Source organism: Papio anubis, chromosome X (assembly GCF_008728515.1).
Source record: "Papio anubis isolate 15944 chromosome X, Panubis1.0, whole genome shotgun sequence".
NCBI lineage: Eukaryota > Metazoa > Chordata > Mammalia > Primates > Cercopithecidae > Papio > Papio anubis.
In genome coordinates this window covers 123,562,658-123,587,042 of record NC_044996.1, presented here as the reverse complement: position 1 = coordinate 123,587,042, position 24,385 = coordinate 123,562,658, and the positions used below count along the sequence as shown (strand labels likewise).

The 24,385-nt window shown below is 37.1% G+C and overlaps 1 protein-coding gene across 5 annotated transcripts in view; it reads left to right on the top strand.

Annotated features, from left to right (window-relative positions):
• MBTPS2 (membrane bound transcription factor peptidase, site 2) overlaps window positions 1-24,385 on the top strand; it is a 58,998-nt gene that overhangs the window by 32,907 nt on the left and 1,706 nt on the right. The window contains exons 8-13 of one of the 5 annotated variants that reach the window (XR_002519634.2): window positions 6,200-6,294; window positions 6,659-6,854; window positions 9,051-9,126; window positions 10,582-10,800; window positions 18,595-18,690; window positions 18,796-19,682. Coding sequence is in view for 3 of the 5 variants with exons in the window: in XM_009197328.4 (XP_009195592.1) it covers window positions 6,200-6,294; window positions 6,659-6,854; window positions 9,051-9,126; window positions 10,582-10,800; window positions 18,595-18,619 (611 nt within the window). In the remaining 2 variants the exon portion in view is untranslated. Of the gene's footprint in view, window positions 1-6,199; window positions 6,295-6,658; window positions 6,855-9,050; window positions 9,127-10,581; window positions 13,570-18,594; window positions 19,683-24,385 lie in introns of those variants that run through there. The other 4 variants (XR_641847.3, XM_009197328.4, XM_009197329.4 and 1 more) reach the window with 4 other exon arrangements.

The following is a 24,385-nucleotide window of genomic DNA, read 5'->3' as shown; positions in this document are numbered from 1 at the left end:
ATTTTAGCTCTGAAAAACCAGCTTCCCAATTTTTTATACAAAATCAGCTTCCCAATTCTTTGTACAAAATCAGCTTCCCAATTCTTTACACAAAATTGTTTATACAAAATTGAAGGTGTTAGAAAATAGAAATTATGGTCACAGACTATATCTTTAAGTGAAAAAACATCCTGATACTTGTCCACATCTATTGGTGTAGGGAAATATGATTAATAATCAAGAATAGTTTTAGTAAAGTACTGTGTGCAACACAGGCAAAGTAGTAAGAACTGATTTTTTTTTTAAGTTTTCAAATTTACTCTTCCATGTATAATCCATTTGTAAGAATTTTTTTATTATCAAAAATGTTTAGACACAACGGAGAATAGTATAAACGAGCCCACATGTATCTTTCTGCCAACTTCGGCAATTATTAACATTTTGCCAATTTTTTCATCTAAGCAGTCCACTTTTAGGGGAAGTATTTTAAAGTACATCCCAGGCATCCTATCATTTCATCCATAACCTTCAGCCTGCCTTTAACTGATGATGACTCATTAAACATGACCATAATACTGTTGTAATTCCTAACAAAATAACAGTAATTTCTGATATCTAGTTGGTATTCAATTATTTCTAATTCTTTTCATTATAGTTGATTTAAATTAGTTAGGATGTCTTCTAAGACTTTTTAAATTTGTAACAATTCCCCTTGACCTGTTTTTGAAAGGTTATTTTTTTGTTCAAGAAACTGAGTCATTTGTTTTGTTGAATTTCCTATATTCTGGGTTTTTCTGGTTATAGCTTGTCCTCATGATGTCATTAACTTGTTCAGATGTCTTCCAATTTTCTATAAACTGTTAATTAGGTCCACGGCCTTGATTAGATTCAGAATCCTTTTTGTTTGTTTGTTTGGCAAAAACACTTCATAGGCGGCGCTTGGTACTTCCTATGGCATCATATTGCATCCAGTATCTATTGTGCTCTGTTTTAATGGTGTTAAGATTGTTCAGTGGACCAGTCTGATTCTTTAAGGTTGAAATATTTATAAATTTTCCCCATTCTCAGGAGCCTCTTACCATCTTCCAAAGCTTTTAAGATGATAGAAGATTGATTATGTAATCCACAATGTGTTCTTCTTTAAAGAAATGATCCATTATTTCCCACTTCTTAAGTCCTTTATCATTTTCTTTTGGTTTCTCTAAATTTGATGTAATGTGTATTGAATTACAAAAACCAAAGTGACACACTAGTTAAATAAAGTTCTCTTCTGTAGGATTGTTTTACTTAGGATATCTGCATATTCAGATGTTTAGGGTTTTATCCTTTTCCTATCAGACAGACTGTAAATACAAATTTTCCCTGAAATACTCAGAAACTCTCTTCTTATTAACTGTTTGAGTATTTCACTGTTGTGGATCATGTGCTACATTTTGGAGGCATTTGTTTAAATACCTAATTACTCTTTCTATACTAAAATCAATCCAGAAGTAATTCTCTTTTTTTTTTTTTTCCAGACCCTGGGCTGTTGTAGCCCAGCAGTAATTCTTCAATATCTATTTTGTCTCAGTATACGTGTTTATTTTACATGATTACTATATCTGATAAATCTGTGCCTCTATTTAAGCTTTTGAAAATGGAGTACATATACTTAGCCAGTTTAAAGGAACATTAATGTCTATAAATATCACTTAAAATATATACTAGGACTGGTCCAAATGCAGTTGTGGTTACAATTAATTGATCACAACCAGTTACAGAATTCTTTGTTCCTTCTCTATTCCCACTACATCACTTGACTAGCCTTAAAAAAAAAAAAAATACATACTAGATTAATTTTGATGGCAGGCTTAGCCCCTGGGGCCATGGACATTTAAGAAAGCTATGGATTGATGGTTTTTTATATGTTTCTAGGTAACTTTGTTATCCTTCATTGTAAGTAGGAATGAAAGATATGGTCAAATATACCAATACAAAGTGTCCAATGATCCAAAAGTTATTCATGTTCAATTTAGAGTAGAATTCAGTACACGTAACTAAATTCTAGGAATTTATACCACTTCAGATTAATAAAGCCACCTTGGAAAGATCACACCCTGGAAGTGCTTGTAAACCATCTCCACCAATTATCTCTAGCCTCTTATTTCATACCCCGCCTCTCCCAGATGCAGTATTAGATTTAAACTCTTTGAAGATTAAACGGCCTTTTGGGGAAACTCCAAGAAGAACACTGAGGGCTTGGAGCCCTTTGTACCTGGAATAGATCTCTGGTCTTACTCTGGGTCAGAAAAGAAAAACATACACTCTTCCCCCATTCATATTGAAGCCTCTGCTTTTAGGGTTGCTGGCTGTCCATACACCACTCAGTGATTTAAATAGAACTGAAAGTTACAGACAATAACTAGTATGACTCTTTTGGGGGACTATTTTCCTAACAAGTACTTTGCATCTTCACTCTTTATTTCGAGGGAGGCACTCCTTATTTCATATATGCATAAAGCTAAATTCCTTTTTGATGAAAGCATTGTCTTGAGTAAGAAAGGCTGTCCTTAGCAAGTCCACCATTTGAACTACATTTTAAGAAGCACGACACAGAATGCTAAGGCAACTCTGCTTAAAGTGAAGCTGTGAGCCCAGACTCAGGCATCCACCCTGAACAGTTTACATTCCTATTCAAAGGAGGTGAGGGTTTATGCCCTTACCTGCCTGGCAACAGAAATATTAAACTGTCTTACATATCTTTAACTGGAGTGAGAGAAGACCCTTCTTGACCCAGTTTAAGATAATAAAAGGAAAACTCTGGGAATCTTTTCAACAAACTTTGAGAACTCAGATTGTTTTTATGCCCAAATTGCTCTAATATTTGGGGGAAAAAAGACTTTTTTGTTATGATGAGCATCAAGTTATGGTTTGCTATCCTAAATTGAAGAGTAAGAGTGTGTATATGTGTGTGTGTGTGTGTGTGTGTGTGTGTATACATATATATATATATATTTTTTTTTTTTTTTTTTTTTGAGATGGAGTCTCACTCTGTCACCCAGGCTGGAGTGCAGTGGCGCAATCTCGGCTCACAGCAACCTCTACCTCCCTGGTTCAAGCGATTCTCATGCCTCAGCGTCCCGAGTAGCTGGGATTACAGGTGTATGCCACCAAGCCCGGCTAATTTTTTTGTTTTTTTTTTAGTAGAGACGGGGTTTCACCATGTTGGCCAGGCTGTTTTCAAACTCCTGACCTCAGGTGATTTCAAACTCCTGACCAGGCTGTTTTCAAACTCCTGACCTGGGTGAGCCACCACACCCAGCCTCGTGTGTGTGTGTGTGTGTGTGTGTGTGTGTTTCGTTTAACTACTTGTTACTAGGCAGTGATGGCATAAAGTCAGCAATAGAACTGAGAATAAATAGGCTTGCTTCCCTGTGTTGGAGCCCTAGCTATGTGTTATATATTTGATAAGCTAGGGTAAGAAAATTATTCAGTTCATGTTAGAGATATAGAAAATGGTAGGCACTGTGAACTAGAGATTGAAAAAATCTCTTCTCCCCAGCTTTATTCCACAGTTACCTCTGGTCTAGACCATTCTTTGTAGACTGGACTATTTCCATGACTCTATTAGGGCTCATCTTAGGGTACATTCAAAATATACGAATTCTCCCTGTAATAACATTATGAAACTTTTCTGGCCTTAAATATTTCTGATTGTCTCCCATACTGGGGATATTTAAGGACAATTTTAATCTTCTAGAGTTAAATTGAACCCATAAATTCCCCTGGGGACATTCTATTGCAATCTTGAATATTACTTCCAAAGTAGAATTGTATTGGCCTCTCGTAATTGATAAAAACATATGAATGTAAAAATTATCTGTGTCATACCCCCTCATCTTATAGATTAAGAATCAAGTCACAGAAATTGGTTAAGTAACTTGTTCTTTATGTGACCCAGTAGAAAAGATTCTAAAATTATGTTTAAGCCTATAGCTTTTTAAGATAGCAATAGAGAAATATCAAGTTTACTTCTCACATGCAAACAAAATATTTAACTCTTTATTGGAAAATTATTGTATGTCAGGAGGTACTTAATCATGTTACGGAGGCCACAGGCATGGATTTCTGTTTTGCTTGGAATAAATGCCACGGGAAGAAAAAAACCAGAGATCACAAATTGGTGGCAGCCTCCAGGCCAAATCCAGCCTTAGCAGATGTATTTGCTTTGGCTTGCCCAGTGTTTTTAAATTTTTAATTGGCTGCCAGTGTTTAAACTTCAACAGGCTTCACATGAAGGTCCAGATTTCTGGTTTCTATTGGGACAAAATGGAAGATCTGTCAATTCTGGGCCCCAAATTGAGTGGCCTGGCTGTTAACCCCCTAGAACAGGCCATGTATTTTCTAGTTCATCACAGTCCCCACCACTTTCTGTTTTTTCTGCATATGATCCACTTCATTTATTTGGTACCTGCTTGGCCCATTTAAGCATTTATATTACCAAACATGCCATATCAATAGCAATAATAAATTCCTGACTTCCAATTCTGTATTGTACCCAGTCCTCTAAGAAAACTTAGTAACTAAGCATCAGCTATAAACATTTTAAGATCATTACTGATACAAAGGCAAATCACGTAGAACATCATTTATGTATTCAGTGTATATTGAGTAATCCACCTTATATAAGACACCGAGAAACCTTTCCCTCAGGAAGCTCACAGTTTAGTCATAAAAACAGACCATACCCACATTATTACAGTACAAGTTTAAATTTAAGTAATGACAGGCAATACTGGGAAATGATAACAGTCTTGACTAAGAACATGAAGGCAGGTTTCACAGCATCAGTCCTTGAACTGGCCGTCAACAGTGAGTTTACTTTTAGGAGGCCAAGATGGACATGGACCTCAGCACCATAGAACAGAAGGTGGTCAAGGAACTGCCAGTAATTCAGTTTAGGAAGAGAATCATATGGGATAAGGTAGTTTAAAAGTGAGAGGGAATTAGTCTGTACTCAAGTGGGAATAGATAAGGAGAAAAATGAGGAGGAGGTAAAAATCCATGGGACTTGGCAATCTGGTCAAAGAGAACACTGAGGGTTTTAGCTTGGATTGATTTTTCTAAAGAATTCCTGAACAACTTTTTACCTTATACTTTACCATTAGGGCTGACAAATGATTATAGGCTAGGATTTGTCTGTGCCATTAGATGCTCACAGTCTGCTTTAATATTTTAAATACTACTCACTCAAAATTAAATACCCATTCAGTTATGATAAGAAAACAGAACAGGCCAGCACAGTGTCTCATGCCTATAATCCCAGCACTTTGGGAAGCCGAGGTGGGTGGATCACTTGAAGCCAGCAGTTCAAGACCAGCCTGGCCAACATGGTGAAACCCCATTTCTACTAAAAGTACAAAAAAATTCACTGGGCATGGTGGCACATGCCTGTAATCCCAGCTACTCAGGAGGCTGAGGCAGGAGAATTGCTTGAGCCCGGGAGGTGGAGGTTTCAGTGAGCAGAGATCATGCCACTGCACTCCAACCTGGGTGACAGAGCGAGACTCTAAATAGATAGATAGATAGGATAGATAGATAGATAGATAGATAGATAGATAGATAGATAGACAGACAGACAGACAGACAGACAGATAGATAAATGGAATAACAGTTGCCCCATTGCTGTTGTCTTCCAAAAATGGTAACTGGATTACTGGTGTACAGGCAGGTATGTGCACATCTGTGGGTCAAATTGGGCATCCCTGGTTCTCTAGGGGGAGCCCCAAAGTAAGCCTGGGGTAGAATAGGTATTTGGATATAATGGGGATGTCTTAGGCATCCTCTGGCCACCTCTGTTTACCAGCACCACAGTGCAGGGGTTCCAAAGTAATGTTGGATCATTGGCATTCAGGCACATAATAGTAGTTCATTAAATGTTTGTGCTTGACCAGCCGGACTTATTATTGTGAAACTTACTGAGGTACTGCAACTCCGGCTTTATGGGTAGGTCAGTTTATATGAGGACAACTAACCTAGGGTAACTGCTGCTTCTTGATTTAAAATTGAATGGATCTCTTTTGGTAATGTAAAATCAAACTGCAGCAAGTAGCCCTCAAGTTGAACTCTGAATTATACAGTTGCTTCTAAACAAAGTAAAAATATGCCATTTTACTTATTCTTTTTGTCACAAATGTGTTTTTATATAACAGACTCTAATAAACAGTGTATTTCTCTTTAGCATACAAACGGCTAGATGGTTCAACTGAATGCTGTAACAATCACAGCCTCACAGATGTGTGCTTTTCCTACAGAAATAATTTTAATAAGCGTTTGGTAAGTTGTCCCTGAAGCAGTCTTGCTTGTCTGATATAATTACTACAAAATAAGCATGTAGAGCTAAAATGGAATCTATGGAAACTTCTCTCTTTTGCTCTATTTGCATCATTTTATTAAAATCTCTGCATTTCACATGTCACATTTCATCTGAAAATCTTTAAAAATTTATAGTGATAATATCTTATTTGACCCAAATGGGGTACTTGAATCTATTTTATAGTAGGTGCACATAAATGGCATTTCTTTTATATGAACCTCATTCCTGATATGCTACGTGGCATGAAAAATGTTGAAGGAATGTAACTTAGGTTTTTCTTAATAAATCATTTTTAATATTGACTGATTAATATTTTATTTATAGCATACATGTCTTCCTGCCCGGAAAGCAGTTGAAGCGACCCAAGTTTGCAGAACCAATAAAGATTGTAAAAAAAGCTCAAGTTCAAGTTTCTGTATAATACCTTCTTTGGAAACTCACACTCGCTTAATAAAAGTAAAACACCCACCTCAAATTGATATGTTATATGTAGGACATCCTCTGCATCTTCACTACACAGGTGAGTATTTTTGTGGTAGACACTTAGAAAACCATTAAGATCACATATAGTTTCAGTAGTAGAAACTCACTACAAATCCTTGAATTAATACATTTATTATAAATTTGACCATTTATCAAAGTCTTGTTAACTTGTTCTTAAGCATTAAGTGAAAATTATGCAGTAGGAAGTTAATCTGAATTTATAAAATAAGATGGAGCTGAATCCATGCCTGCCTATGCAGAGTGACACATTTTCCCTTCCCTACCATTTATGCCCAGGTGAAATACGTGATCTCTCAGATGTCCTCTGAGAGTTTATTAAATTTATCCAAGCTCCCCAAAACAGTGGCAAGAGCAACATACCCTAGAGAATGCCAAGATGCATGAGGATGTAACTATAATTTGTGTGTGACACATGACTTTCATATGACTATACTTTCAAAACTGGTCCAGCATAATCATTTTAGCAGTGGCAGCATCATTGGACTAAGTTATTTATGGCTAAAGATCACATAGTCTAACTCGTTTTGTTGTAGAAGATTTTTTAAATAGTTTACCATGCAGTTTACCCATTAAAGTTTACAATTCGGTGGGGTTTTGTTTGTTTGTTTTTGTTTTGTTTTGAGACAGATTCTTACTCTGTCGCCCAGACTGGAATGCAGTGGCTCAATCTTGGCTCACTGAAACCTCCATACCCAGGACTCAAGTGATCCTCTCACCTTAGCCTCCCAAGTAGCTGGGACTACAGATGTGTGCCACCATGCTGGGCTAATTTTTTGGGTTTTGTAGAGATGGAGTCTCACTATGTTATCCAGGCTGGTCTCAAACTCCTGTGCTCAAGCAATTCTCCCTCCTCAGTCTCTAAAAGTGCTGGGATTACAGGCATGAGGCACTGTGCCCAGCCCACTGGTTTTTAATATATTGAGTTGTGCAACCATCACCACAAGCTAGCTGCAGAATATCTTCATCACCACAAAAAGAAACTCCATACCCATTAAGTACTCACTCCCTGTATCTCTCCAACACCCCCAGCCCTTGGCAATCTCTAATCTACTTTCTGTTTCTATAAATTTGCCTGTTCTGGTCATTTCATATAAATGGAATATTTTATGACTAGCTTCTTTGATGTAGCTTAATGTTTTCAAGGTTTATCTGTATTGTGGCGTGAATTAGTACTTCATGCTTTTTAAGACCAAATTATATTCCTTGGTATGGATAGACCACATTTTCTTTATTCATTCATAGTTAATGGATATGTGGGTTTTATGTCACTTTTTTTTTTTTTTTAGACGGAGTTTTGCTCTTGTTGCCCAGCCTGGAGTGCAATGGCGCAATCTCGGCTCACTGCAGCCTCTGCCTCCTGGGTTCAAGCAATTCTCCTGCCTCAGCCTCCAGAGTAGCTGGGATTACAGGTGCCCACCACCATGCCCAGCTAATGTTTGGTATTTTTGGTAGAGACAGAGTTTCACCATATTGGTCAGGCTGGTCTCGAACTCCTGACCTCAGGTGATCTGCCCGTCTTGGTCTCCCAAAGTGCTGGGATTACAGGCGTGAGACACCGCGCCTGGCCTATGTCACTCTTTAAAAGACTCTCTCATTGCTCCACAGTCATATCCTGAGATACAACTGAGGTCCTTTTTCTTATCAGTTTGACACTAAATGACTCTAGACTGCAACTATTAAATAAAACCTGAATAAATGAATAAATGAATAAATGTCCCTAGTGGGGGTAATTCAGAAATGTGTACTATGAGTTCTGACTAATTACAGGATAGTTTTAAAATGTTTTGAACAAAAACGGGATTATGGAATCCACAGAGTAGATGAGACTTTAAATCCCCTCATCTTAATCCTTGGTTTAGCCATGAAGAAAAAAGAGACCTGAAAGAGGTTAAGTAGCATAATAGTAGGAGTAAACATAATTTTAAGGTTATACCACTTTGAAAGGGTAAGGACTCTTAATGTAAATTTCTTACTCTCGCCTCAAAATATAAGTACACATTGGGACATGTTTTTTCATTCTGCTGTTTTTATTAGATATTCTGGAAGTATTGACTGCTTTTATATGTGAGGTACATAGCCTGCATATGTTTAGGAAGGGCTTTCTCAATCAATTTAATCTGCTAGCCCAATTTTTAACCATATGGTAGAATTCATAATGCTGTTGCTTCTCTGGTATGAATAATATTTATTATTCCTTATTTTTCTTTTTCAGTGAGCATCACCAGTTTTATCCCACGTTTTAACTTTCTAAGCATAGATCTGCCAGTGATTGTGGAGACATTTGTCAAGTATCCTTTCTGGTGTGAAACATGTTTTAAAAGTGTGTTACTTGGATCTTCATCAATTTTACCTTGAATAGAGCATTACAAGTATAGACCTCACAAGTATCACTTAATTGCTAATAACTGAACAAGAGTCTTGAAAGTTGAAAAAGATCAGATTGTACCCAGGAGGGAAGAAGTCAGAGAAAGATTAATCAGAGTGAGAAAGGTTTAGATGTAGAAGGGAAAGAACCCAGAATACAAATTGAGAAATGAATTTACAGGTCTAAAACGTTTTAGTAAGTTTATAAAGGATGGAAGCTTCAGTTACTACTGAGGTGATGAATTCTGCCCCATCTGAGCCTGTTAGTTCTGACCAAATAGAGGATGTAATTGCATAACCAGGAATTATGTAAATCCCAGGGAGGAATGCACAAGAAAGATCAAGCTGGTTTCGACTACTAAGATAGCAATTCAGAGGGCCAAATCTCATGTGGTCTTTAGCATATTATTATTGCACATAAAAGATGAATTTTTTCATATTAATTGTTATGCAGAATTGAATTACTGGAAAGTTATGGGAGGGTTCTTTAATTTTGTCGCTTTTAAATTTTTTAATGTCTTTCCTCAATTATTTAAATTTTTTTAAAAAATGGAAAACAAGTGGGCAGTTATTTTTTTTAAATGTGTATAATTAAGATTGTGGCCAGGTGCAGTGGCTCATACCTGTAATCCTAGCACTTTGGGAGGCCAAGGCAGGTGGATCACCTGAGGTCAAGAGTTCCAGACCAGCCTGACCAATATGGCAAAACCCCATCTCTACTAAAAACAGAAAAATTATCCGGGCGTCTTGGTATGCACCTGTAGTCCCAGCTACTTGGGAGGTTGAGACAGGAGAATCGCTTGAACCCAGGAGGTGGAGGTTGCAGTGAGCTGAGATTGCACCACTGCACTACAGCCTGGGCGACAGAGCTAGAATCCATCTCAAAAAAAAAAAAAAAAAGATTGTACTTTATAGACTCTGCAGCTTTGTCACCAAGAGACTTATGCTATAACCTTATAGATGGTAGTAAAATAAAGTAGGTTTCAAGAACCAAAATCTTTGTTTCCTAATATAAAGTAATGCTTTGTAAGGCCCAAAGAGTAATTTTCCCCTTATTTCTTATTCCTTCCACATTCCTTTCCCTGTTGTATCATTAAAGGCTTAGAAAGACTTAGTCTTCCTACGAGTTCATTATAGATTGGCTTAGTTTATAAGTAGTTGGCCTTTATTTTTCTAGTCAAGGTTTTTGAACTTTGAAATAATATAAACTCATTTGTTTTAAGTAGTACAGGTCTAAGAAGGAATGGCAGAGATTTAAAGAAAGTAGAGAAGTCAAGTGTAATCTCAAATTCAGTCACAGTAAAATATCTTCTGACTCATAGAAATGTGGTTTCTACTCAGACTTCTCACAGTTGGTTCCTTAACTGATTTTAACCCAGGTACCTGATTTCCCTCTCAGGAGCTCTGGCTATTGTTAATGCAGTACCCTGCTTTGCTTTGGATGGACAATGGATTCTAAACTCTTTCCTAGATGCCACCCTTACCTCAGTGATTGGAGACAATGATGTCAAAGATCTAATAGGGTTTTTCATCTTGCTGGGTGGCAGTGTACTTTTGGCTGCCAATGTGACCCTGGGACTCTGGATGGTTACAGCACGGTAATGTTTGCACTCATCTGACAGAATCCCTGAGTTACAGTATACAGCTATGTGGTACTATCCATTGCCATTGAAATTCTTATTTGGTATGAAATATAAAGTGTTTCCTTAAATTACATCTTAGCCAACAACCCTGAGCTCCTCCCATATCCAGAGTACCCAAACTCTGTGGTAAAAGATAAGCCGAATAAATGAAAGGCATAGTCCCTGACTATATTCTAATTTAGGACTGAATGTAGCCAGATGCTTGTGGAATATCTAAGCAAGTGCAAATTCATGTGATACCATTTCATGTGATTACATATTGTGTTGAAATAGTATAAAGGAGAACAGAACTGGGTGGAATTAATTGGGAAAAACTTCTTACAAAAGCATCATTAATCAAAATTTGAAGGAGACCAGACTTTGGCCAAGTGGAAAGATGACCATTGTCTTGGCCTATATCTCTTGTCCTTTGTCTTGTTTGAAAAGTGTTTTAAAATTTAATGGTGTATTATTTTATGCTCTGAAAGCTGAGGTCTGATTACAATTAGTAAAATTCTGCAGAAGAATCTGCTGACGTGAAAGGGAAAAATCTTTGTCAAATGATACTAAATAAATGAACAAAATAGGAAGTAGGGCCTATGATATCATGAGACATGTTTTGCCCCACAAAAGTTGCATCTTTGATAAGGTATCTCTGCCCCCTCATAAAGCAGCAATAGCTTTGACATCCACAGTGAGCTGCAGGAAGCATCTCACACCAGCAGTATGTGAGCTGAGGGAGGCAGTTAGGGTTGAACCTCAGAACTAGGCCAGGTCTCCTGACAGATCACGAGACACCCCAGAGGATCTTCAGCAGTCCTGCTTCCCATTCTCTATAAAGCTTTGAAGCTTGGAACTCTTCCAGGGTAAACATTTTCTCTTGTGCTGCTGAGGCCATCTGGGGCCTAGCTCCTGGGTTCCTGTCTCCAAGAAGCAATGACCTTAAACTCTGAGCCATACTCTGTCCTCACCAGCGGCTCCCATGTTTCTCTGTGTCAGGTTATTAAGTACCTAGTCCTTGCTTTCCGTCTCTCCCCTAAGCTACCTCTCTGGGTCCACAGAAGACTTGGTAGTACAGTGAGAATGTCTCTACATGAGTACAAACGTGGATTTGCCAGAACTTGGGAACTGACTCTTGAGCCCAGAAGAGCCACGCCTGGTTCGAGGTCTTTTGGACTGGAGATCCAGCCCTGGGAAATTTGGGAAGTCAGTAGGCCAGTGTGAAGCTGTTGGTCCTAGAAGTATATGAGCTTGCTGTTTCTTTGATGAAAAATACGTGCTTCTCTCGTATACTCAGAAGTGATTAAGGGCAATAACTTATTAATAGCCAGGTATCCAACTTCTTTACTGAGGTGATGTATTCTATGGGGTTACCTTTTTTAGATTATTGAGTTGCTCTGTAAGCACTAAAACTTTTTAATCATTTTTAAGAAACTTTTTAGATTGTATTACAAATTTGCCTTAACAGAAATTAGACATTGAATATAATTTTAACATTTTATTAATGACTTGGGTCATCAGTTAATAACAGTACTAAAACCACATGAATTATTGGTTTATTCCAGAAAATACAGCATTTGTTCTATGTTAGGTAGACAGTCATTTGGGATCAGAGTATATTAGCATAGTAATGCTCGGACCTGTTCAAGTAGTAGAGCTTGGAGAATGCCATGAAATACTTATATAATTAATTTGATTGCATGAACTAAGCAATTTACTAATGAAAAGGTTGTATATGTGTAAGTCAGTTTTTTTAAAAACCGAGAAAAAGTTTTAATAGAGGAAATCTTATTCATTAATTTATTTTTCTGAGTGAAAAAACAAAACGCAAATCTCATTTTATTTCAGCTGCTAAACATTTTGATCTGTTGACCCATAGGATCAGGATTTGGGAACCACTTTACTAGGAAAGAGCAGATCAGTACCATTTGTGTAAAACTGGCTTCAATATGTAAGAAAGAAAATGTTATGTGTTTTCTTCTTTAGCTTGGTTGTGGGCACTTCTACAGCAAGGACCATATCATATTCATCTTTGCATCCCTGGCACAGTGCATGAGACATAAGTACTTAATAAATGCAGTTGAATGGATAATGATTAGTGTTATTTATGGATTAGAAAAAGCATGTTTCTATTTAAGTAAGCTGTAAAAAGTATTATTGAATATTTACTGTAAATATATGTTCACATAAAAAAATAACTTGGAAGGTCTTTGTGTCCCTGGCATATTATCATCTTTATGGAAAGAATCCACTATGGTTTCTGTAGAGTGATTAGAAAAATGGATTATTTTGAGAATTGGAGAAAGTGTTCTTTCTGTGTTGTTACTTTGTTCAACAGTAAAACTTTATTCTCAGTGTTCCTACTCTGCATTGTTTACATTTTTGAGAGGTTTTTTTTTTTAAATCACCTACAATCTGTAAAGAATGTATATATTCTTTTCAGCATCTCAGTTTGAAAAGACATGCCGTTAAACTTGACTTTTTGATAATCGTTCTTACAGGTCATTGTCTGTTCTAACAGCAAATTGTAAACATGTGCTTCATAGATATTGTGGCTCTCAGTCATCACTTTGTCCTATGGTATTTATTGAATGTTCACATACTAATGGTGCACAGGTGTTTTTTTCTATAAATCTTCTGACTGTCCTGTAATTCATTCTTAAGCTTTAACTTGAAGATATCGTAATCGCCGGCATTTGATGTTTAGCAATAAAAGGATAAATGTGTACCAGCATTTTATGTTTATCATCGTCTATGTGTTGTCTTTTTTGAACTCTTTTCTATCAAAATTGTTCCTATTACATAAAGCAAGATCTTAATCATTTTTAAATTCTTGATTCTAGAACCAGCCTTCAGTTTTCATTCATGTAATCTATACCTGAAAGTCATTGCGGGCCTTGAAAATAAGTCTTTTAAATGAGGCTTCTGTGCACTCACTACTGTCTTGGAAATGGCTGGTTTATGGATGAAGAAAGAGGACTATCATGTTTCCTTTCATTAGTGTCTGACAGAAAAGTCTGCTGTAAGTTAGGAATTCTTGAAAGAGAATGTTTTAACTATGGCATTTGGTTCTTTTTGACCTTTTGCCCTAGTGCTTCCTCCCATATTCTCTCTCTATTTCTCTCTCTCTCTCTCTCTCTCTCTCTCTCTCTCTCTCTCTCTCTCTCTCTCTCCCCCCCCCCCTCTCTCCCTCTCTCTCCCTCTCCCTCCCTCTCCCTCTCCCTCTCCCTCTCCTTCTCCCTCTCCCTCTCCGTCTCTCCCTCTCTCTGGTACTAAGGGCCAGATAAAATAGGCTAGGAAAGTAGCCCAGTTTTTGATTGGTTAGCCTCATTCCACTAATTCTTGCCTCTGATCCCATTACACTACAGTTAAGAGCCACAAGACTAGATGACTGATTAAGCCACTTTTTTAACAGCTTTATTGAGATATAATTAAATACTATCAAATTCTCTCTTTATGTGTTAACTTTAAAGTATTCAATTCCATGTAAACTATTTTTCTCTTAATGTCCAATCAAACAGTATGCATATGCTTTCGTATAATCTAACCTTTTAAGTAAATGTACATGTGACAAAAGACTGGCAGGGAAAAATGTGTTTTAGTTATTTCACAACTATGTTAACTCTGGAATGGTTTTCAGCAACATAATAGAGTTGAATAAGTTATTTTTAAGCATGTAAATATACTTTCTTTGAGACAATAAGCCTTTTTAATCAGTGCATTTGCAAGCTACAGTGCATTTGAAAGCTACTCCTTGCTACAGCAAGAGTACTACTAATTTGAATAATCCATTGCATATTTTATCAGACCATGACATATGAATTCAGTGAAAGGAAACCCCTCTGTTTCAGAACTCAGTGCTACAATAAGTTATACTCGGGGTGAGGTAGGAAAAAAATGGCTAATTACGAAGCAGGTTATATTGTGTAATTCAATTTTCCATTAAAGGGAGGAAAAAACACCCATATATGTTAGTTTTATTTAGCTAAAGATTGATGGATAGTCAATAATGGTCCCTTCTTATTTACTGAATGCTTCTCAAACTTTTCTACTGACATGCTCCTAACACTGTAGAGGAGGGAAAACCTAGAAGGATCTAAGAGTAGAACCCTGTAATTGACTCTCCACAGTATAAAATTGAACTCTCACTTTATCTTAAATTTAGCATCCTATTAATCTAATCAAGCATTCTAAAGCCAATTCTCTTAAAGATATGGAACTCTAAACTGTAAAAGAATTAGACTCTAAGAATATTAAGAATTTCTTCATTTCTAAAACACATTCTGATTTGTAGACTAGTGACAGTCTATGGTGGTATTTTTGTCCATCCAAAGTGAAATGAGAAAAATAAAGATCGTGTATATTGTCTTTAATTACAAAGTAAACATAATGTATGTGTAATGTTATAAGGCTTCCTGCTGCCCTTTATCAAAGAGCCCCCCTTTATATGGAGTATGGAAATATATACTTGGTTTCCCTTAGCACTGCTAGATTGCCCTCCAAAAAGGTCTTTTTGTAACTGACCCTCTTATTGGCAAGGCATGAGGGTTCCATGTTTGCCCACACCCTTGCCTCCACCTGAATTATCTGACTTCCATGTTCTGACAAATCTGTTGGGTTTAAAATGACATTTCAAGAAAAAGATAACATTTCATTTTAATTTGCATTTCTTAGATTATTAATAGAGGTGCACATTCATATACTTGTTTAGCCCTTTGGGTTTTTCATTCTGCCACTTGCTTATTGATATCCTTTGCCCAGTTTTCTATTGGGTGTCCTAAATTTTTCTGTTTGATCCATAGAAATTTCTTGTATATTCTTGATTGGAGGTCAACAAATTATAGCCTGCAGGCCAAATCTTGCTCACTACCAATTTTTGTAAATAAACGTTTATTGTGTTTTATTGGAACACATTCATTCATGTATTTGATGGCTGCTTTTGTGCTATAATGGCTGAGTTGAGCAGGTGCAACAGAGATCGTATAACCAAAAGCCTAAAATATTTGCTATGTTTTACAAATATTCAGAACAACCCACGTTCCAGATATCAGTCTGCTTGCGGAGCAACCCGAGTCCTAGATATCAATCTCTTGTCCATTGTAGATGCTACAAATAATTTTTCCCAGTTTCCCATAAACTTTATTTATGAGGTTGTTTGTTGAACAATGATCTTTAGTTTAATATAGTAAGATCCATTAATCTCTTGAGTTATTGTTTGTGTTTTGTAGGTCTTATTGAAAAAGTCCTGTCCCAGGGTCACAACAGTATTCTCTTACATTTTCTTCTACTTGCTTTAAAGTTGTACTTTCATGATGAGATCTTTAATTTCTGGAATATATGATATGAGGGAGGGAATCAAGGTTTATTTTTCTATATAGACTTAACTATCCTTAAAATAAACATCATAGTATTTTCCTTTTTAAGACTATTATATAAAACAGCTTACATAAAGTAGTTAATATGGTGCCTGGGATGCTCAAGTCATTACTGGTATTATGAACTTAACGACTTCTTTTCAGAATGCAGGAAGGATTAGGACTTAATTTGCCCTGAGATCTCAGTCTGTACTGGTGTTAGATATTGCCTCCTTTTGGTATGCCTTCTAGGCTTCCAGTGCCTTCAAGCTGGTTCTGATTGTCCAGAGTATCTTCCAGGCCTTGGATCTTTTAAGCATTTCTTCCCCCAATCAAAATGGACCAACAATCGCAGTATTTAAGCAAATGGCTAGGGATTTTGCTTCCTGTAACTAGTCAAAATAACCTGTGTTCACGAATGTGTTTGCTGATAGTAACATAGGCTAGCATTTACATCTGGTCTTATGAAAACAGCATGTTAACTCAGAAGGAAGCACTATGAGAAACCAATATAGGAGAGAATTCACGATAGGATGGCCTTTGAAACCACCAAATCAGACAATAAAAAGCTTTCTACTCTGTGCATAGTCTAGGATCTTATATTTCAAAATAATCTTTTTTTTACATGTTCATTTTAATTTGCATTTTGTTGTTATTGTTAGAAAAGAGGCTAAAGTTTTTAATTTTTTTCGAGACAGGATCTTGCTCTGTCAACCAGGCTGGAGTGCAGTGGCACGATCACAGCTAAATGCAGCCTTGACCTCCTGAGCTCAAGCAATCCTCCCACCTCAGCCTCCTGAGTAGCTGGGACCACATGCATGTGCCACTATGCCCAGCTAATTAATATATATATATATATATATAATTTTTTATTTTTTGGAGACCTCGCTATGTTGCTCAGACTGGTCTCAAACTCCTGAGCTCAAGTGATCCTCCTGCTTTGGCCTCCCAAAGTGCTGGGATTATAGGCATGCCCAGCTTAAACTTCTTTGTTACAATGTGTGTGCTTTGGTAGACTCCTTATCCGTATCCTTTGCCCATTATTTCCCTTCAGTGGTTGTCACCTTCTAATTCCTTTTCATTGTTCAGGAATCACATTTTTACGAAGGACTTACAAACATATTTGACCATATCTTACAGTTCCTTGGCTTTCATACTTTATTCCTAGCAGTCTTTTCTTACCTTTGAACTTCTTTGTTTCCATCTTTTAATGGCTTCTACTTTTTTTCTAGCCTTTATGTATTACCAGAAATCTATAATGAGAGGTAGCACTTTGTGATTTACAACACATTCCCTTCTCCAGTTTAGGGTACCCCTTTTCTGTCAAGGAAATGCCTAGGAAAAAGAAGTTAGAACAGAAGGAGGTACAAATGTAATTTTTTGGCCTCTATAGAAAAATAATTTCTTTCTTATCGGAAAAGAAATACACTTTAATCACAGAGAACAGGTTAATGAAAATAAATTGTGAATTATTGAAAACAAACAGGGTTGTATTATGCATAAACTGGTAAGCCAGTGTTTAAACTTGACAATATATTTCAAACACTTTTATGTTATTAATATTCTAATGTTATTTCAGTGGCCATATAATATTGCAGTGTTAAATATGCCATCATTTAATCAACCCTTTTATTTCTAATTTTGCAATATTATAAATAAAACTGTTAGGAATATCCTTACAACTAAATTTTTTTGCGTTCTATGACTCTTTAGACAGTTCTAGAAACTCTCAGGAAAATCCTAAAGATGACTTTCTTGAAGCATGAACAGTTATATATATAGTATACATTTAATTTTTTTTCTGTTAATTGAGTATCCAAAGATGGCATCTTGTTTTAATTTGTACTTTTTGATTTTTTTAAAAAAGTGGAATTTTTAAAATGTGTTTGTTGGCCATTGTCTTCTTTTTTTAATCCACAACCTTTGCCCATTTTTCATGTGAGGGATTATCTTTTTACTGCTTTTCCTCGTAAGTTCAGCTGTACCATTCGATTTGTTACATGTAAATATGTTAAAACTTCATTTAAGTATAATGCTCATTTTTTTTTCAATATATTATGGTCTGTCAATTTTTGTCTTGTTTACTACTTTTGGTGATATGTTTTGAAAGTGTCCCCCACTCCAAGATTTTATAAATATTCACATTTTCTTGTAATAATTGTGATCTAATTTTTAAAAATATTTAACTATTTAACCCATGTGGAATATATTTTCATGTTGGTGCAAAGTAGGGATATAACCTTATGTTTTGTTTTCCTCAAATGATTGGCCAGCCAGCCAAAAGAGATGGCTAGTCTTCATATGAGAGAGAACTGTTTATTAATTTGCTTTTACAATTCAGTAATACAATGAAATGAGTATATATCTCATGTGTTTCATTAGAATAGAGTACTTAAATCATTTTTTTTTCCTTTAGGTGGATTTATTTTTTATGGAAATAGTGTTTCTCATTCCTAAACAATGTAAGACTAGCAATCTGGAGATCACCCTTAACATATGTCACTATCTAAAGGTACTGTTTTCACCACCTTCTTAATTAAAATATTTTTTGCTTCATAGATTTTCCAGCTTTAACTCTTCTATCTATCTATGAATCATTTACTATTCATTTTTAAAGGTTAAAAAGGCAATCTGTCTTTGGAACAGATATCCTGATTTTAATGTAAGTATTTTATCTTCATCTGTTTTAGTTATATAATGATTAAGCATGGAATATTGCATTTCTTGATTACTTGTTCAAATACATGCATTAATTTTTATTGTCATAATTTAATCATGAAAATTAGGGGTAATGTAGATATTATGAATTTGTATTTTATTATAAGATTTAAACTGTTTTTTCTATTTATAATAAATGATGAGTTTAAAAGAAGTTGGTTAGCTGTGCTTTTTTCCTATTTGAAATGTTTTACTTCTGAGCTCACTGTAGTAGGTTTTTAACTTTGTCAAACATTAGAATATGACTCTTACAAACATGATGCACTAAGAGATGGCTATTGGTTTTAAAAAGTTCCATTTTTCATATTCATCCCTATTCTTTAATCACTGGAACGAATACATAAAATCTTTCATTCATATAACAAATGTTTATTACACACTTATTATGTGCCAGGCACTGTTCTAGGCTCTGGGGATACAGCAGTAAATAATACAATTTTTCTCTTTTTTATTTTGTAAGAAAAAAATCCCATTTGTTTTTAAGCCAATAGATACATGTTGAGAACTACTAAGTGTTACAAGCACATAGTGGCAAAAGATTAAGCTACGAAGGTTAGCAGAGCCCAAGTCTTAGAAATATGTTAAAGAGAGTATACACTTTAGCCTCATCGCAAATAGGAAGTCATTGAAAATTTCAAGCAAGATTTGCCTTTTGAATGGATCATCTCAGCTAAAGGTAAAGTATGGATGGGAGAATAACAAGTCCGGCAGCAAAGAAATTGGTTAGAAGACTATTTCACAGCTCGGTGTGGTGGCTCATGCCTGTAATCCCAGCACTTTGGGAGGCCAAGGTGGGTGGATCACTTGAGGTCAGGAGTTCGAGAGCAGCCTGGCCAACGAAACCCTGTCTCTACTAAAAATATGAAAACTAGCTGGGCATGGCGGCAGGCACCTATAATCCCAGCTACTTGGGAGGCTGAGGCAGAAGAATCGCTTGAACCTGGGAGGTGGAGGTTGCAGTGATTCATGCCATTTCACTCCAGCCTGGGTGACAGGAGCGAAACTCCATCTCAAAAAAAAAAAGACGATTTCAGTAATCTTCAACAAGAGGTGACAGTGATGGCAAATACAGTGGCGGCAGTAGAGATCAGAAGGAAGAAGAGAACAAACCAAAAGTAGACTGTAAACTCCACTGTATTTGATGGTTAGGTGTGTATTGGGTTCAAGGAGTCAAGAAGGCAATGAAATGATGGAAATGCCATTGACAGAGCTAGGGAACACCAAAAAAGCAGCAGTTCTTCAATTTGCAACTCTTTTTTTTTTTTTTTTTTTTTTCGAGATGGAGTCTCATTCTGTCACCCAGGCTGGAGTGCAGTGGCTCTATCTTGGCTCACTGCAACCTCCACCTCCCGGGTTCAAGTGATTCTCCTGCCTCAGCCTCCCAAGTAGCTGGGATTATAGGCACGCGCCACCACACTCAGCCAATTTTTGTATTTTCAGTAGAGACAAGGTTTCACCATGTTGGCCAGGCTAGTCTTGAACTCCTGACCTCAGGTGATCCGCCCGCCTCGGTCTCCCAAAGTGCTGGCATTACAGGTGTGAGCCACCAGGCCAGCCTCAATTTGGAACTCTTGAGTTTGAATACCTGAGAGACGTACAAGTGGAGATGGCAAGTAGGCAGTTGTATGTACAGATCTGGAACTTAGGAGAAATTAGTTGGAGATGCCATCTGCGAGCTGATGCACCCCAAATACATAATTGAACCCATGGAAGTGCATATTGTCCAGCAAAAATAGAGAAAAATGAAAAGGGAAGGTGTCCTAGGATAAAGATCTCAGAAACACCGGCATTTAAGTTTAAAAAAAGAAAAAAGTACAGGAAGAGGAAACAAAGGAGCTTCAGAAAATTAGAAGGAAAACCGTAAGAGTTTGGTATTAGAGAAAAGGAAGAGAATGTATCAAGAAGAGGGGGATGTCCATAATATGAGATGTTGCTGAAAGATAAATGATGTAGAATGAGGACTGAAAAATATCCATGGGTTCTAGTAGAAAAGCGGTCCCCAACCTTTTTGGCACCAGGGACTGGTTTCGTGGAAGACCATTTTTCCATGGACCAGAGGTTGGGGATGGTTTCAGGATGAATTCAAGCGCATTGCATTTATTGTGTGCTTTATTTCTATTATTATGGCATTATAATATATAATGAAATAATTATACAACTCACCATAATGTAGAATCAGTGGGAGTCCTGAGCTTGTTTTCCTGCAACTAGACGGCCCCCCATCCAGGGGTGGTGGGAGACAGTGACAGATAATCAGGCATTAGATGCTCATAAGGAGCTTACAACCTAGGCCCCTTGCATGCACAGTTTACAATAGTGTTCTCATTCCTATGAGAATCTAATGCTGCCACTGACCTGATAGCGGGCAGAGCTCAGGTGGTAATGCAGAGCTCAGGGGGTAATGCAAGCAGTGAGAAGCAGCTGTAAACACAGATGAGGCTTCTCTGGCTCACCTGTCGCTCACCTCCTGCTGTGCAGCCCAGTTCCTAACAGGCCATAGACCCGTACCAGTCTGTGGCCTGGGGGTTGGGGACCCCTATAGTAGAAGAGTTCATAAATGATCTTATGAGAGCAACTCTAGTGTGGCAGGAGAAGTTGAGCCAGGTTGGAGTGGATGGTGGAGTGGGTGGGGTGTGTGCGGGTAGAGACTGCAAATACAGAAAATGCCATCTAGAAGTTCAATGTGGAAGGGGAGGAGAGAAGAACTGTGGGACCTAGTGAAGGATGTAGGAGAAAGTTGTGATCATTGTTTTAGCAATAGGAGAATCGTGTGCATGTTTTCGGTGCTAATGGAAAGGACCCAAGATAAAATAATTGAAGGAAGAGATGAGAACCAGGGCACGATAGAGCCTTCATTAAGAGGGATGCTTTCTAAGAGGAGGAAAAATGGATGCAAGCATAGTTGTCTGTGGTTTTGATAGAGAACCTCATGTGGCTCTCCATCAAACATCACTTGAGTCGTAAGTGTCTAGAACACTACTTTGCACCTTAGAAATATTTGAATAGACACCTTAGAAATCTTTGCTGAGTGAGACAGATTCCTCGCATAGCTGCAAGAAGCTTAGCCAACCCCATTTCTAGATTAAAATACCAGCAAAGAGGTACTTGAGGAATAGGCACAGGGTGCTCAGCTCTGGGCTAATAGCATTGAATGTCCTGATTTTGAGAATGTTCTGTGCTTAACTTCTCAGGCAACACAGGCTGAAGTATAAGAGTTGAAGGGATTTAGAATAAGTCATTGTTTCAGTAAAAATTATTTTTGGCTGAAGTAGAAATAAGATTTGGATGGGGACACAGCTAAACCATATCATATACCATCTTAATTGGGATGGCTTTTTTTTTTTTTTTTTTTTTTTTGAGACAGAGTCTCACTCTGTAACCCAGGCTGGAGTGCAATGGCATGATCTTGGCTCACTGCAACCTTCACTTCCCGGGTTCAAGTGATTCTCCTGCCTCAGCATCCTGAGTAGCTGGGATTGCAGGTGCACTCCAACATGCCCAGCTCATTTCTGTATTTTTACTAGAGCCGGGGTTTCACCATTTTGGCCAGGCTGGTCTCGAACTCCTGGCCTCAAGCGATCTACCCGCCTCGTCCTCCCAAAGTTCTGGGATTACAGGTGTGAACGCGCCCATCCAAGTTCCTGAAATCTCTTTATCTGTCTAAAAGCAGAATCTACCCAAAACCAAAACAAAACAAAACCCTCAATTGCCATAAATCCCCTCCCTGAGAGCAACATAGATGGAGATGAGAAGTTGGCACCACACCCAAACAGACATTGTCACCAAACTCATATCTCCCATCTATTCTCCTAAGGGTTCATTTATCTTTCAAAAAAAATCATTTTTTTCCATAAGTGCCCTTCCCCAAACCCCTTCTCAGAAGTTATTAGTTCTCCCAGAAGTGTCCTCTGACCCTCCCCATCCCCAATTAAGATGGTATGTGATATGGTTTAGCTGTGTCCCCACCAAAATCTCATCTTGAATTCTAGCTCCCATAATTCCCAAGTGTCATGGGAGGGACCCAGGGGGAGGTAATTGAATCATGGGGGCGAGTCTTTCTCATGCTAGTCTCGTGATAGTGAATAAGTCTCATGAGATCTGACAGTTTTATAAAGGGGGCTTCTCCTGTACATGCTCTCTTGCCTGCCACCATGTAAGACATGCCTTTGCTCTTGCTTCACATTCTGTCATGATTGTGAGGCCTTCCCCAGCCATGTGGAACTGTGAATTCATTAAACCTCTTTCCTTTATAAATTACCCAGTCTCAGGTATGTCTTTATTAGCGGCATGAGAATGGACTAATACAGTATGTAAGCCCCAAATTCTAACTACCTCCTTGAGTCACATTTCCTTGTGAATTTCCATGCCAACCAACATAATTAAATGTTGCTTTTTCTTGTGAATCTGTCTTCTATCAGTTTAATTTACAGCGCTCCAAGAAAAGAACCAAAGAGGGCAGAGGAACAGTTTTTCCTCTCTGACAGAATAAAAGGGCATGGTGTTTGAAGCTTACTTCCAAATGGTTCTGAGAGAATGAGATAATAGAGCAAATGTAGCAAAACATTAACAATTGTTGAATCTGGGTGAAGGATTTGAGGGAGTTTTTTGTACTCTTCTTGAAAGTTGTTTTTGAAATTATTTCAAAATAAAATTATTTTTAAAAGAACAAGGTTCTGCACTTACTCATCACCTCTGCTTTTTTTTTTTTTTTTTTTTTTTTTACTCTATTTCCACTTTCAACACTTTTTTACTCACAACTTCCTATAAGTGAAAAGGATGATGAATTTGAAAGATAGAGCTGCCTTTTGGGTTTGTGCAAAATCTCTGTATCTTAATTTGTATATCTGTAAAATGAGGATAGTATCTTCAAACATTTGCTACATGAACTGAGATGAGGATACAGTAGGCCCTCAATAAATGTTATTGCCTACCCTTCTAAGATCAGTTCAAGTCCTGTTTCCTTTATGAAGTCTTCCCTCATCACACCCATGATAAAAACTTATTTTTTATCATACCATACATTTAGCTAAACGGCTTTCTCATACATTACCTCGTTGAATTATCCCAATAACCTTACAAGTTAGGTTATCATTTTCTCTGCATCACAGATAAGGACATTTAATGAAGTTAAAAGATTTGGCTAAAATCACACAGTCAGTCAATAGAAATAACAGAATAAAAACTCAGGCTCTTTTAGCCCCAAGTTGTTTCCTTTATGTTATACCACAATTTGATATTTCTCCTTCTCAAGTGTTTTAAGTGTGGTAAGAATATATGTAACATAAAATGTACTATATTAACAATTTTTAAATGTGCCGTTTAGTGGTATTAAGTACATTCACATTGTTATGCAACCATTCCCACTATCCATCACTAGAACTTTTTCATCTTGCAAAAACTGAAATTCTGTATCATTTCAACACTAACTCCCCACTCCTCCCTTCCTCCTAGCCCCTGGTAACCACTATTCTACTTTCTGTCTCTATGAA